This window comes from Anabrus simplex, chromosome 8, assembly GCF_040414725.1.
Source record: "Anabrus simplex isolate iqAnaSimp1 chromosome 8, ASM4041472v1, whole genome shotgun sequence".
In the NCBI taxonomy this organism is placed as follows: domain Eukaryota; kingdom Metazoa; phylum Arthropoda; class Insecta; order Orthoptera; family Tettigoniidae; genus Anabrus; species Anabrus simplex.
Window position 1 is genome coordinate 223335469 of NC_090272.1, and position 14940 is coordinate 223350408.

Genomic DNA, 14940 nt, shown 5'->3' on the forward strand with positions numbered 1-14940 from the left:
TTACTGTAGCTTGCTCTGCATTGGCCATGGTCACGATACGCAGCATGCTCTCGCGGCAAGCTAGTGTAATAATAATAAAAACAACATGTGACCTCTGGAGAGACCTGAGTTGACGCACAGGAGCAACAGGAGGATAGGGAACCTACTTAAGATTGAATCTAATGTTGAAGAAGTCACAGACACCCAGTCCCTGAGCCAGAGGTAATAACTGACCTGGCTGGGAATTAAACTCGGGACCCTTGGACTGAAGGCCAGCATGTTAACCACTTAGCCATGGAGCTATGAAAGTTGGTAGGGTTGATCACTGTTTAAAATGTTCTAGAATGGAAAGTTGTCTGTAATTGATCATAAGACAGCCTGGAAGGATATTTTAGATAACAGAGGAGAAAGGAGGATTAGGAACCTCCAAGAGGAGATGGTTGATAATTTGTATGTATAAGATAGTGCTCTTGAGACAAAACTCTGTTTCCCACAATAACAGGTTTTGTCAGCTGAACGTTCATGATGTCTTCATCAGAAAATCCAACTTGCAGTACATAGTACCAATTAAAAATCTGTAAATATAAGAACAAAAGGCAAACAAACCACTTGCTATAATAATATAGGTTTTATTGTTATCAGTATTAAAAACAAGAACAACAACTCAACACTGAGATCACATATAAAAATGCAAATTGTGAGCAAAATGGTCTTCAGACATCATCATGTAGTATATATCGATATGCAAAATATATTCTCCATTTATATTGTTGTTTGACGAAGCTGACAGGATCCACTGAACCTGACTGCTAACAAAAGTGAGGTTAGTCCTTGCTCGAGATGTACACAGGCTTGAGTTTGTTGCTGTCCATCTGAAATACTCACAGGGTTGACACAATCAGTGGCTAAGCATCATTTCCATAAAACAAAGCTGAAATTAGGGTATAATACCATTTGTTTTCATAATTTAAACTGCAACAGGATTACACTATTTGATTTAGGCATATATAATTTGTTTGAAACTAGGAATTGAGTTTGAGGTACAATCAGTGAACAATATGCATGTTCAATTGCTGGAAAGAACCATAAGGTATAACAGTATCAGCAAGGATATGGAAATGCTCCATAAATCACATTCTTGTCAAAAATACAGCATTTGTTTTTATTCTTCATATGTTTGTATTTTTTTTTAAACACAAATCATCTATTGGATTGACTAGACCAATTTTTTGCTAGTCAATTGGCAAAGATCCCAAGCTGAGCTTATGTAGATCTATTTTACTTTTACAGTTAACAATTACACATTTCTTATACAGGAGTATTGTTGGATGAATATTAAACAGAAGAGTCACACTTCGTTGGGAAGACAGGTAGGAAAAGGTCTAACAAAAGACTAATTAAAAATATATATATTCAATAACAGTGCTATTTTAGTGGTTGGGTATGACATCATAATACTAGTGCAACCAATGCATTAATACATTATGTGAACTTGCAAGATGGTAAATTGTCCTAGGATTAGAAAAATCAAGAGTAGGTCCATCCCACAAATGGGTAGACTGACATTCTTGCCATTTAAGATGCAATTTCCTTCAGCAGGTCAAACGGTTGTAAGCAGGGCATATCGTTGTTCCTTTATCATGAGCCAATTAGTGTATAATTTAAGCTTTTCAGGTGTTTGAAGTAGGAATCCTAAATGACTATCGAACATAGTGCTCCTTAAAGTAGATTCATTCAAAGTTTAAGTCAGATACCTTGGTTTTGGTTATTAGGATTAACAAGCAATTATTGTGTAGTTTCTGTTCCAGACCTTACTCATTGCTAACACGACAGGGCAGAGTGCAATACTAGGTATGGCATGCCTCAGACGCTAGCAGTTGTGGAGTGCCATACTTATACGCAAAGTGCAGCCTCTGCATTATGCCACCATCAGCTAAACATTCTTTTACACAGGGATGGTGTATCATTTCATCTTCCTTTTGGTTGATTTATCAACTCTCCTCTCTCTATCAAGTGTTTCCTATCCTTTGAGCAGCTTGAAGGTCATGAAGGCAGCTAAGCCATTGCAACAGTCATGTCACTGGATGTTATTTTGTCAACATCAGTCAATAAATGCATAGATGAGCAAATTGTGTTGACAACTGCTAAGGATCCTACAGCAACCTCCAATTCACCTCACTTTCAGGCCAAGATGGGATATTTCAAAAAGTTGTCTCAACTCTCTCACCGGTGTTCAAATAGAAAGACCAGCACCAGGTGAGCCAAACATGTCCTTGGACACTCCTGGCACTAAAAGCCATATGCTAAACAATCATAACTGATTTGCTAAATAAGTTTGAATCTTCCTGTGAACCACAGAATGCTGTCTATAGTCAACAACACACTTCCAGCAAAGACTTCACCAACCACAGCACTAAGTAGGGCTCTCATGAAGTTTTCTGAGCACAAAAGGGGATTTCTAGTCTCTATTAGTACAACTTAGAAGCGAATAAAACGCAGTGAAGTAACTTTTCTTCCAAGGGATAAGTCCTCAGTAGTCTCCTTAGACATCATCTTGCATTCTGACACGTACCCTCTTTTATGAATGTTTTCAGAGTATTTATTGTTACCCGTCATTAGAATAGTGAACAACGATATTTTGGTCGTTAGGGAACAACGACATAAAACAACACACTCCTGATCATTTCAGCAAAGAAAGATAGTTCATATTGTAACAGAAGTAAGCAAGCAAGCTATATAATAGTCATGGGATCTCCAGTTTTATATAGAAGCAGGACTACAGTGAGGTGACTTCATTTCAAAAAGCCCACATGCATTAACTGGGATTCAAACTGTGACTGACTTGGTGAGAACTCAGTGACTACCATGTGTTTCTTGGCTATCACACCCCTACTGCAATAGAGTTTAACCTTAATTCTGTATCATAAACTGGCAGAATGTCAAAGCTGCAAACAGACTCAACTTTTTAAGGTTATAAGACCTAAACTTTCCACAGTTCTGAGTGTGAATGACTATACGCAACCCACACCAGTAGATTTATTGTCACATTAAAGAACTTCTTTAAGAGTTAAACTCCAACACACTGGAGATTTTTTTTAGACTATCAGCTGTTATAAGACATTAAATGATAATAGTAATTATTATCACAATCCCTGGGATGCACCTGAGTTGTAGAGCAATACACATTAAAACCAGATGATAAATGCATTAGAACTCATTTCACATTAAAATAATGAGAGTATTCTATAGTACTGAAATGTCTTGTTTTGAATTTCGTCTTCTAGAATTTCAAGAAAAATGAAAATGTCTTCTTGAAACTGAACGTGACCTAACACTTTATATGACTTCATAGAAAATAATATATAAATCTCTTTCCTATAAATGCCTCAATGATCAGCTAGTATGTCCTTAGATAATATATTGGTGTTGATATACAATTATTCTATGTTACACAGTAGGCAGTAGTGATAAAAGCTAGAAGAAAAAAAAAAAATGATTTTCCTATGATACTGGTTTGGGAACAAATACTGGTACATGTTGAGATATGTTTCATGGTGTGTGTCATATTGTCTTTGCCTGTCAGTTGAGTAGTATTATTTATTGTGGCGTCGTATTGTCATTTTAAAGAAAGCACAAAACAGTAGTTCTAACTTTTGAGAAAGGTTATTTCTCAATACAACAAAACAGCAGTATTTACCTGAATTTAAGGTAAGCTTTCTTTCCGAATTCTTCAATCTAAAAATCTGGGGCCTTCTTAAAATTGCAGATTAAGGAATATCATTACATCTGAGGGGGTCAATTTTTTAATGTAAAAATGTCTTATAATTCCGTCTGCCAGTATGGGGGGCAGTGTACAATAGTTGGTGTTAATTGAAATTGGTAAGATTTTGAAGTTCACTGCACTTTTCTTGTTCATTGTCATTCAACGCCAGTCAGTTGTTTATTGAGGTTGAAAGTATCAATACAAAGTTTGCATTCATGCGACCAGTTAGCAATACAATACAGAACACCGCACTGTAAACAATTTAATGAAATCCTATTACTTGAAAAGGGAAATTGCAGAAATCATATTGTTCTATGATTTAGATAATGGCAGCATTTTGAGTTATTTACACTTAACAATTCTGAGGACACCACACACCATCTACGAACATCTCAGCACGCTATTTCGACCAACAATAGGCCACAACATACCTGTTTTCATAAAAAATGTTCATAGGAACTCTTTTCCGGTTTTAACCGTACTGCCTATGTGCAAACTTGCAATATTTTTATTTAAACATGCTGTATTAAGATGGAAAATCAATCAGAGATTTCGGCAAATGGTTGATGGGATCAACAGATGCACAGGAGAGATGTACGACTGGGTATTATACAACACATTACCATCATATCTACAAAATGCTTTGAGAACTTAAGAGTAAAATGCAGAAAAAGTATAAGTTGCATTAACTGATGTGAAGCAGGAGGGGCGATCAAGGAATAAGGGAGGTTTGAGAAGAAAGCAGAACCAAATCCAACAATGACATCCCACTACAAATGTTATAAAACATACCTTTATTCACATTCAATGAAAAATATTGTTCTTTAGGATTTTCATACTTTGGCAAATATTGATTCATATGATGCTGAAACACCAGAAAGGGCAGATGATACCTGCAGCTTTCCTGTGCGTCATCTAGTAAGACCTCCATTGTTGTCAAGAGCAAAGGAAATACCAAATATGACCCTTATAACAACGGAACTGCTAGAGTCAACAGGATTTTACAAATTAAAGGTGGGATTCATCATTGCGCATGAAAAAACTGTTATGTGACAATGTTGTAAGAGAAATACTTATCTGCAGCACATACATCAGTAAGATCAAGAATTCTTTGACCTCAAACAATACTGATCCTTAGATTACAGAACCTCTCTGGCCAGAGTTTCAGCCTGAAATATTTCACATAATGGTTTTTCTAGGTGTAATGATAGTTTCCTCTCATTCCACAATTAGTAGAAAGTTTCACAGGTATCAAAATGAGACAAGGAGATGCCATTTTCATGTTCCACAACACAAAAAAATTACAGCCATGTCAATTACAAGCTTATTAAAAACAAAGCTTTTCTTGATCAACACCATAGGATATATAAGAAACAGCATACAAGCTTTCTTTTTAATGATCTCACTGCTCGAACTACACATCATGAAATCGAAGTCCTGTGAAATACTTCCTACTCCCTCAACATCCCTGGCCTCGCAACTAGTTTACAGTTCATTGATCACTCAATCTATCCACCTAAGTAGAGTACTTTTCCAAAAGGAGGCCACTGCCAAGGGCAAAGATGAAATTTCTCAACAATGCTTGATGAAATAAAAATGTATGAAAAAAAAGTCAAAGCCATTTATTGCAACATTGCTTTTAACAACGTACTGGTTATAGGAGCGAAATCTAACGGTCCTGTCTAAATCCTATATATAAATAGTGTATTTAAAAAATCAGTACGATATCACTTATTATGACATCTTGTATAAAATGGCGTACATTTTCGAAAAAATGCATTGACTATAACGTCCAATGTTGATTTTTGTTTCTTACGCGTTTAAGGATTCCTTACAACAATGTAAAACTTATTTTCAAACTCTTGTTTTAAGTAGATTGTAGATTTTAAATCAGTCAGTCTGTGAAATAGTCAAGGCAAGCATCGCTGTGAAGATGTTGCGAAAGAAAGGAAAAGCGTTTAATAATGAAGAAAAGTCACATATAATATGACTACTACAAAATGGGGAATCAAAGTCAGCATCACGAAGGAATTTCAACGATTTCTACAATTTGGAAGCACAGAGAGAACATCTCATTTATCAGCCAAGACCGTGTGTGACATCAATTACATTGTTCCTACTTCTTTCCTCACTTATTATTTTATATTCCGCTGACATATTATAGCTGTATCTCAGTCCCACTCCACAAACACTGCAGGACCTGTCCACTGCAGCGCTGCACAATTTTCCATCTGCTTCAATGTTGCAACTTTTGTCACTTGTGGCAGGCTAATTAGCAGAAAGTTTGTGAAATACATGTGAAAGATGTGTTCTGGGTGATTTCTGTCAAAAGAGTAGTGTTATAAAAATGTTGCAAAGTTTGGGCTGGGAAGACTTGGGGGAAAGGAGACGAGCTGCTGGACTAAGTGGTATGTTACAAGTTATACATCTCATCATTGGATCCGTATTGAGCAACATATACCTTTCCAAATAAAGCACATTTCACCAGCCAGATTAATTCAAAAAGCCGGATGTCTCCACAAATCCAATATTTATACGAAAACGTATTTTATCAAATCGTATCCAAGTTAGCATGACAATTTTAAATATTTTATCAGGAAACAAATGCCCAGGATCCTAGCTATTTTGATCATCGAGTGTAGGAACAACGGATGATCATGCTCAAAAATGTGGGCGAAACATGTCCCGTTAAGACATTAATAATGTGACATTTTTCGTGTAAATAAAAACCATATTGTATTGAAAAGGTGGACTCTCAAAAAGCTTTATTTGGAAAGGTGTCAGTGGTATGTTCCGAGCTGTCAGTGGAGAGATGGTGTGGAATGACATTAGTAGACGAATAAGTCTGAGTGGTGTCTTTAAAAGTAGGAAAGATCACAATATGAAGACAAAGTTGGAATTCAAGAGGACAAATTAGGGCAAATATTCCTTTATAGGAAGGGGAGTTAGGGACTGGAATAACTTACCAAGGGAGATGTTTAACAAATTTCCAATTTCTTTGCAATCATTTAAGAAAAGGCTTGGAAAACAACAGATAGGGAATCTGCCACCTGGGCGACTGCCCTAAATGCAGATCAGTAATGACTGAGTAATAATTGAGTAATGACATTTTCTGTGAACTACCAATCTAAAAGGCAGAGAATTTATCAATATTAGAAAACTTTTTGACAGGGAACATGAAAATAAAAGCCACTTGACTGTCTTCATGTCAAGCAGGACAAAGAGCAGCAGATATCTGTTGTGTAAAGAAGTCAGCTTTACAAGCATCGTGAGTACCAGTAGCTGAAAGGAAAGTAGATTAAGAATGCTAAGAAAGAACTGGAAAAAGAGTAAAGTCAGTTACAGATTTACATGATACCGACTATGATGTATTATGCTGTCATATGCACCCAATAATGGGCTTGAAAGAAATTCCAGAGCAGGAGAAACAGACATCTTTCCTTAACCAGACATGTCTTGTGTTATACTGTATATTCTGCAGTATATTAATTCCAGGTACACAAAATTTAGCAGTTATGGAATGTAGCGGTAGTTTTGTGGAGTTGTGGCAAACTGAGGCAGTTAATTTTGAAAAAGAGATATTTACAACCGAGACAGGAATGTACTTAATAATACAGTAAGTATCATCATTTGTCATCAAATCTTGCCATTCTTAACCAGGAGAAACACTGCAGCATACAAGGAAATTTGACAAAGTTACAATGCCTGACAAAAGCAGAAATAACATATGAATGCTCATGATAATCAGAGCGGCTTTGCGATTCACTGCCTCAAATAGAGTCGTAGGATTCATACTATATTATCAAACTTTAAGTTACTTGACGATTAAATAAAATTATTTTTAAAAGTTTCACCTTCAGTCAACAATTCATAAACTATACTACAAATAAGTGAAAAAATAGACTCTAAATGTAACAGAGCAGTAAAAGAAAATTCTTAGAAAGAACACCTTGTATAAAAAAAAATCTTCACCTTTAACACTGAAAACTGAAATATGAACACATTAAAATAAATACATTTTAAAAAACCCACAATAAATGAGAGAAAACCATTTTCAAAATATTGCACATTGTCAATGTTAAGGAGAATCATCTTAATAAGTATAGGCATAAGCATAATTTGTTTAAAAGCCAGCCCCGTGGTGTAGGGGTAGCGTGCCTGCCTCTTACCTGGAGGCCCCGGGTTCTATTCCCGGCCAGGACAAGGATTTTTACCTGGACCTGAGGGCTGGTTCGAGGTCCACTCAGCCTTCGTGATTAGAATTGAGGAGCTATCTGACGGGGAAATAGCGGCCCCACTCTATAAAGCCAAGGCCTTTCAGGGCTTAGTGTCATGGGGTTGTTGTTTGTTGTTATAATTTGTTAAAATTATGGCTGCACAATTTAAAATTCTTTCATTTCAAATGCGAATTTTCAGCTCACTATTGGTTATAGTGATTTTACCCTCGTTACAGTGCCATCCTCTGTTCTAAAATACTTCATGGCATAATTAAGGGTGGTGCTAAAATGAAATTTCAATATTAGAGAAACATTATTAAAATGTCAAACATTTTATGACTTCATCATCCTTCAAAAGGCTATGCCTTATCCTTACAGCCACAGTTCCCTTTCCTTAGCAGTCCTTTTTATTACCCCTTCCATTTAATTGATCATATTTTTTAAATAAGAAGTTCTTGGTTGTCTTCTTCTTTTCTTCCCTATGATCTTGCCTCTGAATATGTTTTGGAAAGTAATATCATGCCTAAAGTAAGTGTCCAATGAGATTAGCTTTGCATTTTCCCATTACTTTAAGTAGTTGTCTTTCCTCTCCTATATATATTTAATTTCTAATAATACAAAACTTAGGGGACACAATAACACATTATTTAAACTGAATTAACTACAAAAGCATATAAAACCAAACCCCATGGCCCTGATGGGTCTTGGCCTACCAAGCGACCACCAGAAGGCCTGCAAATTACGACATTGACGCATGGTCAGAGCAACTAATCCTCTCAGCCATAATTATTTGTTTTCCATGACAAGAATAATCGTGGAGAGAATCTGTCATGGTGACCACAAGACACCTTGTAATTTGCAGGCGTTCGGGCTGAGCTTTGCTAGTGGCTTTTATGTCGCACCAACACAGACAGGTCTTATGGCGACAATGGGATAGGAAAGGCCTAGGAGTTGGAAGGAAGCGGCCATGGCATTAATTAAGGTACAGCCCCAGCATTTGCCTAGTGTTCGGGCTGAGCAGCGGTCACTTGGTACGCCATGGCCCTGGGGGTATTAAAACATATACTGTACAGTAGTATAACATTGGCGGTACTGCATTTTAAGATTTTACTGAAGAAGTATGTAATGGCTGTTTCTCTTCTTATTTTAATTTATTTTTCAACAGCATCTGTCACAGCAATCACATGATTTACACCAAAGAATCGCTTGCACGTTTCTCTGACTAACTGTCTTTCCCCACAACAATGAAAAATGATTAGCAAGAGTCTAATGACTTGGATTTGGAGAACATTCACTTTATCCACAAACTTCATGCTTCTCTTTTCTGGACACAAGTGCTCTCTTCATTTCGTTTACTGTACTGTACTTATGGCATTTTGTTTTTTTCCACAAACTGTGTGGACTGAGATTAAACTGAGTAAAACCTTGGCCACAAGATTACAAAATTGGAAGGTGTGATTCTATGGCAACGCTTATAAGATTGAAGTCCCTTCCCACCCAGTTGCCTAGACCATCAGCTACATGACATAAATGTTATTCACCCGAGCTAAGAATTTCTGAAAGTACAGAAATCCAGCTTTGGTGGCCAAGACAACCATGTTGTCATATCTCCCTCAGTGAACAGTAACAACTCTGTTGTCACATCTATCACAATTCCAGAAATGCCACGAGTTGTCTTTATGAAGTATAGTAAAGTAGTGCAATTCTACACATAATTTTTTGTATGAAATTTAAGTTATGTTTGCTGTTTACATTGGTACTAAATGAAATGGCACTGTAATGAGGTTATTCATGCATTTATCAATGAAGAGTATTTGCCTGCATGCATTCATTGGTACAAAGGATGGGTGGCACTAAAACGAGTGGCAGAGGGCTGACTGAATTTAATATCAGTATTGGAAAGGAACAAACAAAATGACTTGTATGTAATATAAAGGAATTACAAAAGTAACAATGCATATTAATAACTTTCTTATGTTAAGATTTTTTTTTTTGCAAATTAATAAAAATTATCCCCATATATATGTAGTTCTATTTTGATGGTATTTTAAGAGATCCTGAATTATAAATTACAAAACAAGAGAATATTTAATGCTTATTTTTAAATCTTGAAAATATGGTGTTTGTTAAATTATAGAAAATTATGTATGCATTTATGGGAGAACTTTAAACAGTAAGGTAGGAAAGTTAACCAGATGGAGAGTGGTGATTTAATTGGTATGGACAAACTTGAAAACACAAACACCAAAAACTTTGAATATTGTGATGGTGGTGATTGATGTTTTAAGTGGCAAAAAGTGTGGTTTATCAGCTCCCATTGTTAATTCTAAACAGAAAATTGCCAACCATGTGATGCTTTTTGTTCTTCTTCAGTATATGTGCTCTTGACTGCCATTGTTATTTAACACAGTGCTTCATTTGCAGTTAGAACTTATTCTAAGGAATTGAATTTCATGAACCATTTTAATTAAGTAATATATTTGTTCCTGACCAACCATCCAGTGGGGAAAAAAAATGTGATGCATGAATCATATTTTACATGAACTTGTGACAGCCATGTGCTGGCTTGGCTGTAATATTTTTTGCTAACAGGTATCAGTACTCAAAAAAGAATGCCTTTGTATCTCCAGTTTCTGAACTCATCAGGATATTTCACAATATACAGCTTCAACTTTGTAGTGTATGATGACTGATATATTATCAAACAGAGGCAAAATACAGGCAATAAATCCAGCAGGATAAGGGAAGAACAGAAGGAAAGAATAATTCTCCTAAATACAAGGCTGCAAAAATGCATACATAAAGGGGAGAATGTCGTTGAAAGGGAATACTTTATCTTGGCATTATGTCTTCATTAAGCAAAGTGGGAAGAGTCCTGTGCAAGGTACAGGTAATAATAAAAACTAGTGAGTACACTGGAGGGAACATGTGATTATACAACTAATCAGTCTTTAAGCTGATTGAAATTGGAAGTTTTGATAGCGGTGTAAACAAAATTACAGTTCCTACAATCAGATAGAGAATTATTCAATTTTTCTTTGTCATAATGGCAGCCCCTTCTTTTCAGTTTTGACTTAGTCTAAAAGAAAACATACAACAGATTATACATGAAAAATTATCATTTTGAGGTATTCCCTAATTTTATTTAAGCGGCATTAATTCTGACAGAATGAAAACCTGCTCACAGTTACAGATTATTAAAAATAATAAAATGTTGGAAATTGGAATATTTTGGTCGCATGCGAGGAAACAAATACTATATTTTACAAGTTATATTACAAGGGAAAATTGAAGGTTGTCGCAGAAGGAAATCTTGGCTAAATGATATAGAGGAAAGGACAAACATTTCACCTGACACAAAGACCGAAATGTGTACGCTGCGGTAATCGCCAATGTCTTGGGAACTAGACACAGCACATGAATAAGAATCAAATACGTGTGTGTTCGCAGATAGGCTAAAATATTATGTACTTAAAAATCAAGAAATGAACTAACAGGAAGAGAATGCATTGGCAGTAACACTGTTTTGGTGTAGAAATATATATGACCTCCATCTTTCTTTACTTGCTCTTATGACTTGAATTACACTTGAATCTCTAAGGCAGACTCTAAAGTTTAGCAACCAACCCATACCATCCCTTTGTCTATTAATGAACTTCCTCTCATACCAAGTTATGACTGCCATTGGTCCAGCAGGACCTGCCTAGCAGAGATTTAAAAAAAAACATGTGCTTGGTTCAATTATGAATCTGATAAATATGGGTCTGATTCTCCATTAGGAAGTCAAGAAACTCATATATGCACGAGAGGTAAATGGCAAGAAAGAGCCATATAAAATAACACAGAACAGAGCACTAATTGCTTCATTCCCTTCTGTGCAATGGTTAAATACAAAGGAAACACTCATCTGACACAAACCCATGGGTTTTTGTGATTTAAATGGGAATTCTTTACATTAGCTCAACTGAATATGGAAACTCAACTTGACTATCTTGCCTGTATTCTGCCCTTATTTTATAATCATCAAATGCTACATTTAATTATCAAAAGAACAAGACAATACAAGGATAAGGGAAGTTACCATTTCCTTACCTTTCAGAAAATTCAACAGTTCTTCTAGTCAGATATGCTAATTGTAATATAATTTTGAATTTAAACCACAATGGAAATCTTTACCTTGCATGTTGATCTTTAAAAAAAAAAAATCCCTTGTATTCATAACCTTTAAATTTCAGACAAAATTAAACCAACAAACATACCCAAAAGACAGTCATAACCAATGGATCCACAATCAAACCATTAAAGGAACTCAGCTGGATTTAGAGAAATTCTTGAGGAAATCTTCACATTCTCTTATCTGTTGTTCTATGCGTTCCTTCTGGGCAGAGGACACAGACTGGCGGAGCTTGGCACGGTTTGAGGCAATGCTGGTTCGGTATCCTGTCACGTTGTGGAACACTCGGATATGTTTGTCTCCGGCAGTCAAGAGGAATTTGCCGAGTGCATCAAACAGCAAGCAAGTGATGGGGCCTGGAACATACAAATGGTCTTTAATGATTTCCAAAATAAATTCAGACAGTTGTAGCCATTTACTTTGATTAACAAATTACACTTGAGATAACATATGAGACATCCAACTGGAGGAGGAGAAAATAATGTGCTTGGTGTAGTTCAACAGCACAGGAGATATAATGCAACAATACATACATGCATGCATACATGTGAATTGTAAAGATTGAACCATTTCTGTTTTAGGACTTACAGTAAAACTTGATCAGCAAATTAATTCTATAATGAAACGCTACGTGCCAACTTTCAAAATTAGATCTTCGTTGTATAAAGAAATGTATTTTGACACACTACAGTACTGATGACACAACTTGCATCAACTTAAGAAAATCTAATTAAGTTCACTACTGTATATCACATAAATTTTTAGTTTTTACTTATAAATATCAAATATAGCACACACCAGAGTTTTTGGAACACATCACTCCTCATCCCATAACACTATAGAACCAGCTGAATATCATTCAACGCCATAGCTGACCTAGCTCTCTTTAGAAGTACTCAACATAACTTTTCCTCAAAACACTTGCACTCCAGAACAGTTCTAAGTTGGCCTATTTTTCAAAAAGCACTGATCTGAACAGTGTTCTTTGTCTCTAAAAAGCCCCCTAACACACTGTACTGAAAAATAAAAAAAATAAAATACATATCCTGTTTCCAGTCATTCGAGCAGGTCAGGAATGGGATGAGTGAACCACCCATCTAGTGGCAAGGACAGGAATTGTGCCGACTACCGAAGCCTGTCGCACTCCTCTGGGGCAATGATTAATGACTGAAAATGAAATGATAATGGACGGTGTTGCTGGAATGAAGGATGACAGGGAAAACCGGAGTACCTGGAGAAAAACCTGTCCCACCTCCGCTTTGTCCACCGCAAATCTAACGTGGAGTGACCGGGATTTGAACCACTGAACCCTGCGGTGAGAAGCCAGCGCGCTGCCGCCTGAGCCACGGAGACAGTACATGCTGTACTGCTACATAGAATTGAAAAAGTAGCAAAGCATCGTTATTCAGAGTTTATCATATTCAACACCACCATTAGCTGGTATTTTTTTACAATTTGCTTTACATCGCTGACACAGATAGGTCTTACGGTGATGATAGGATAGGAAAGAGCTAGGAGTGGGAAGGAAGTGGCCGTGGCATTTCCCTGGTGTGAAAATCGGAAACTATAGAAAACTACTTTCAGGGCTGCCAACAGTGGGATTCAAACCCACCATGTCCCAAATGCAAGCTCACAGCTATGCACCCTAACCGCACAGCCAAATCACTTGGATGAGCCGGTTTCATTCCAAGGAGAGTATCGATTCTTTTAATCAACACAAGAATACAAAATCTGCTCCAGGTCCCACTAAGGATCGGAACATTAAATTATAACCATGGTATCTTCTGGCTTGTTGTGACTCCCCGTGAGCTCTCAACACAGGAACATGGGCTGGTGACCATGAGGCTTCTCACTGAATGTGGTATTGCTTCTATTTATTTCTGCCAGGTTCCTCATTTTTGTCTTCCCTATACAACTTCTCAACCCTAGTTCTCTTTCAAACCTGGAGGCATTAGGTTTGCATGTCCAACGGAGTTTCATTTTCAAGCCTATCTTCCCTTTGTTGGTTACTCTCTTTTCTTCTCCTCTGATTAATGTGAAGAGAGGATAGGTACCCATTAGTATTTCCCTTAAAAACAATAATTACTACAACCAATGCCATACGATGGGCAAAATTATTACTATTGTGTTCTAGGTTATGAGAATTGTGATTGTCGTATAACAGAAGAAACATGCATGTTATTGTTGTAAATATCTTTTGTCAGGTACAATTTATTGCATTGTCGCAAGCTTTTTTTTTTTCTATTGGCTTTACGTTGCACCGACACAGATAGGTCTTTTGGTGACGATGGGAGAGGAAAGGATTAGGACTGGGAAGGAAGCGGCCGTGGCCTTAATTAAGGTACATCCCCAGCATTTGCCTGATGTGAAAATGGGAAAGCACAGAAAACCATCTTCAGGGCTGCCGACAGTGGGGTTCGAACCCACTATCTCCCGGATGCGAGCTCACAGAGGTGTGTTCCTAACCGCACGACAAACTCACCTGCGCAAGATTTCTAGGTATACTTTTTTTATCATAAAGATGAGAATGAAAAGTACTTGCAAAAGGAAAGTAATTGATTTAGAAACTATTAATCCTGTTAATCCTTTAAATGCCAGCCTGGCGGCCGTGATCGTTAAGGCATCAAGTCTGTATGGCCGACACTGTTAGCTGGTTCGAGTTCCACTGGTGGAAAAAAATATTCACCATCATTATATTAGCTGGCAAGGTAGGAGAGGTGGTGGTACACAATTTCTAAGCACTAGATTGCGCACCAGGTTCGATTTCAGAATAAGAACGTAGAAACATATTCAGTGTGGACTAAACA

At 36.8% G+C, this 14940-nt stretch overlaps 1 protein-coding gene across 1 annotated transcript in view; it reads right to left on the reverse strand.

The window, feature by feature from the left end:
- Positions 1 to 588: 588 nt before the first annotated feature.
- LOC136879014 (transducin beta-like protein 2) overlaps positions 589 to 14940 on the reverse strand; it is a 71251-nt gene continuing 56899 nt past the window's right edge. Inside the window, exon 6 of the mRNA XM_067152710.2 lies at positions 589 to 12489. Within this exon, the coding sequence (XP_067008811.2) occupies positions 12269 to 12489 (221 nt within the window). The 3' untranslated portion in view covers positions 589 to 12268. The remainder of the gene's footprint in view (positions 12490 to 14940) is intronic.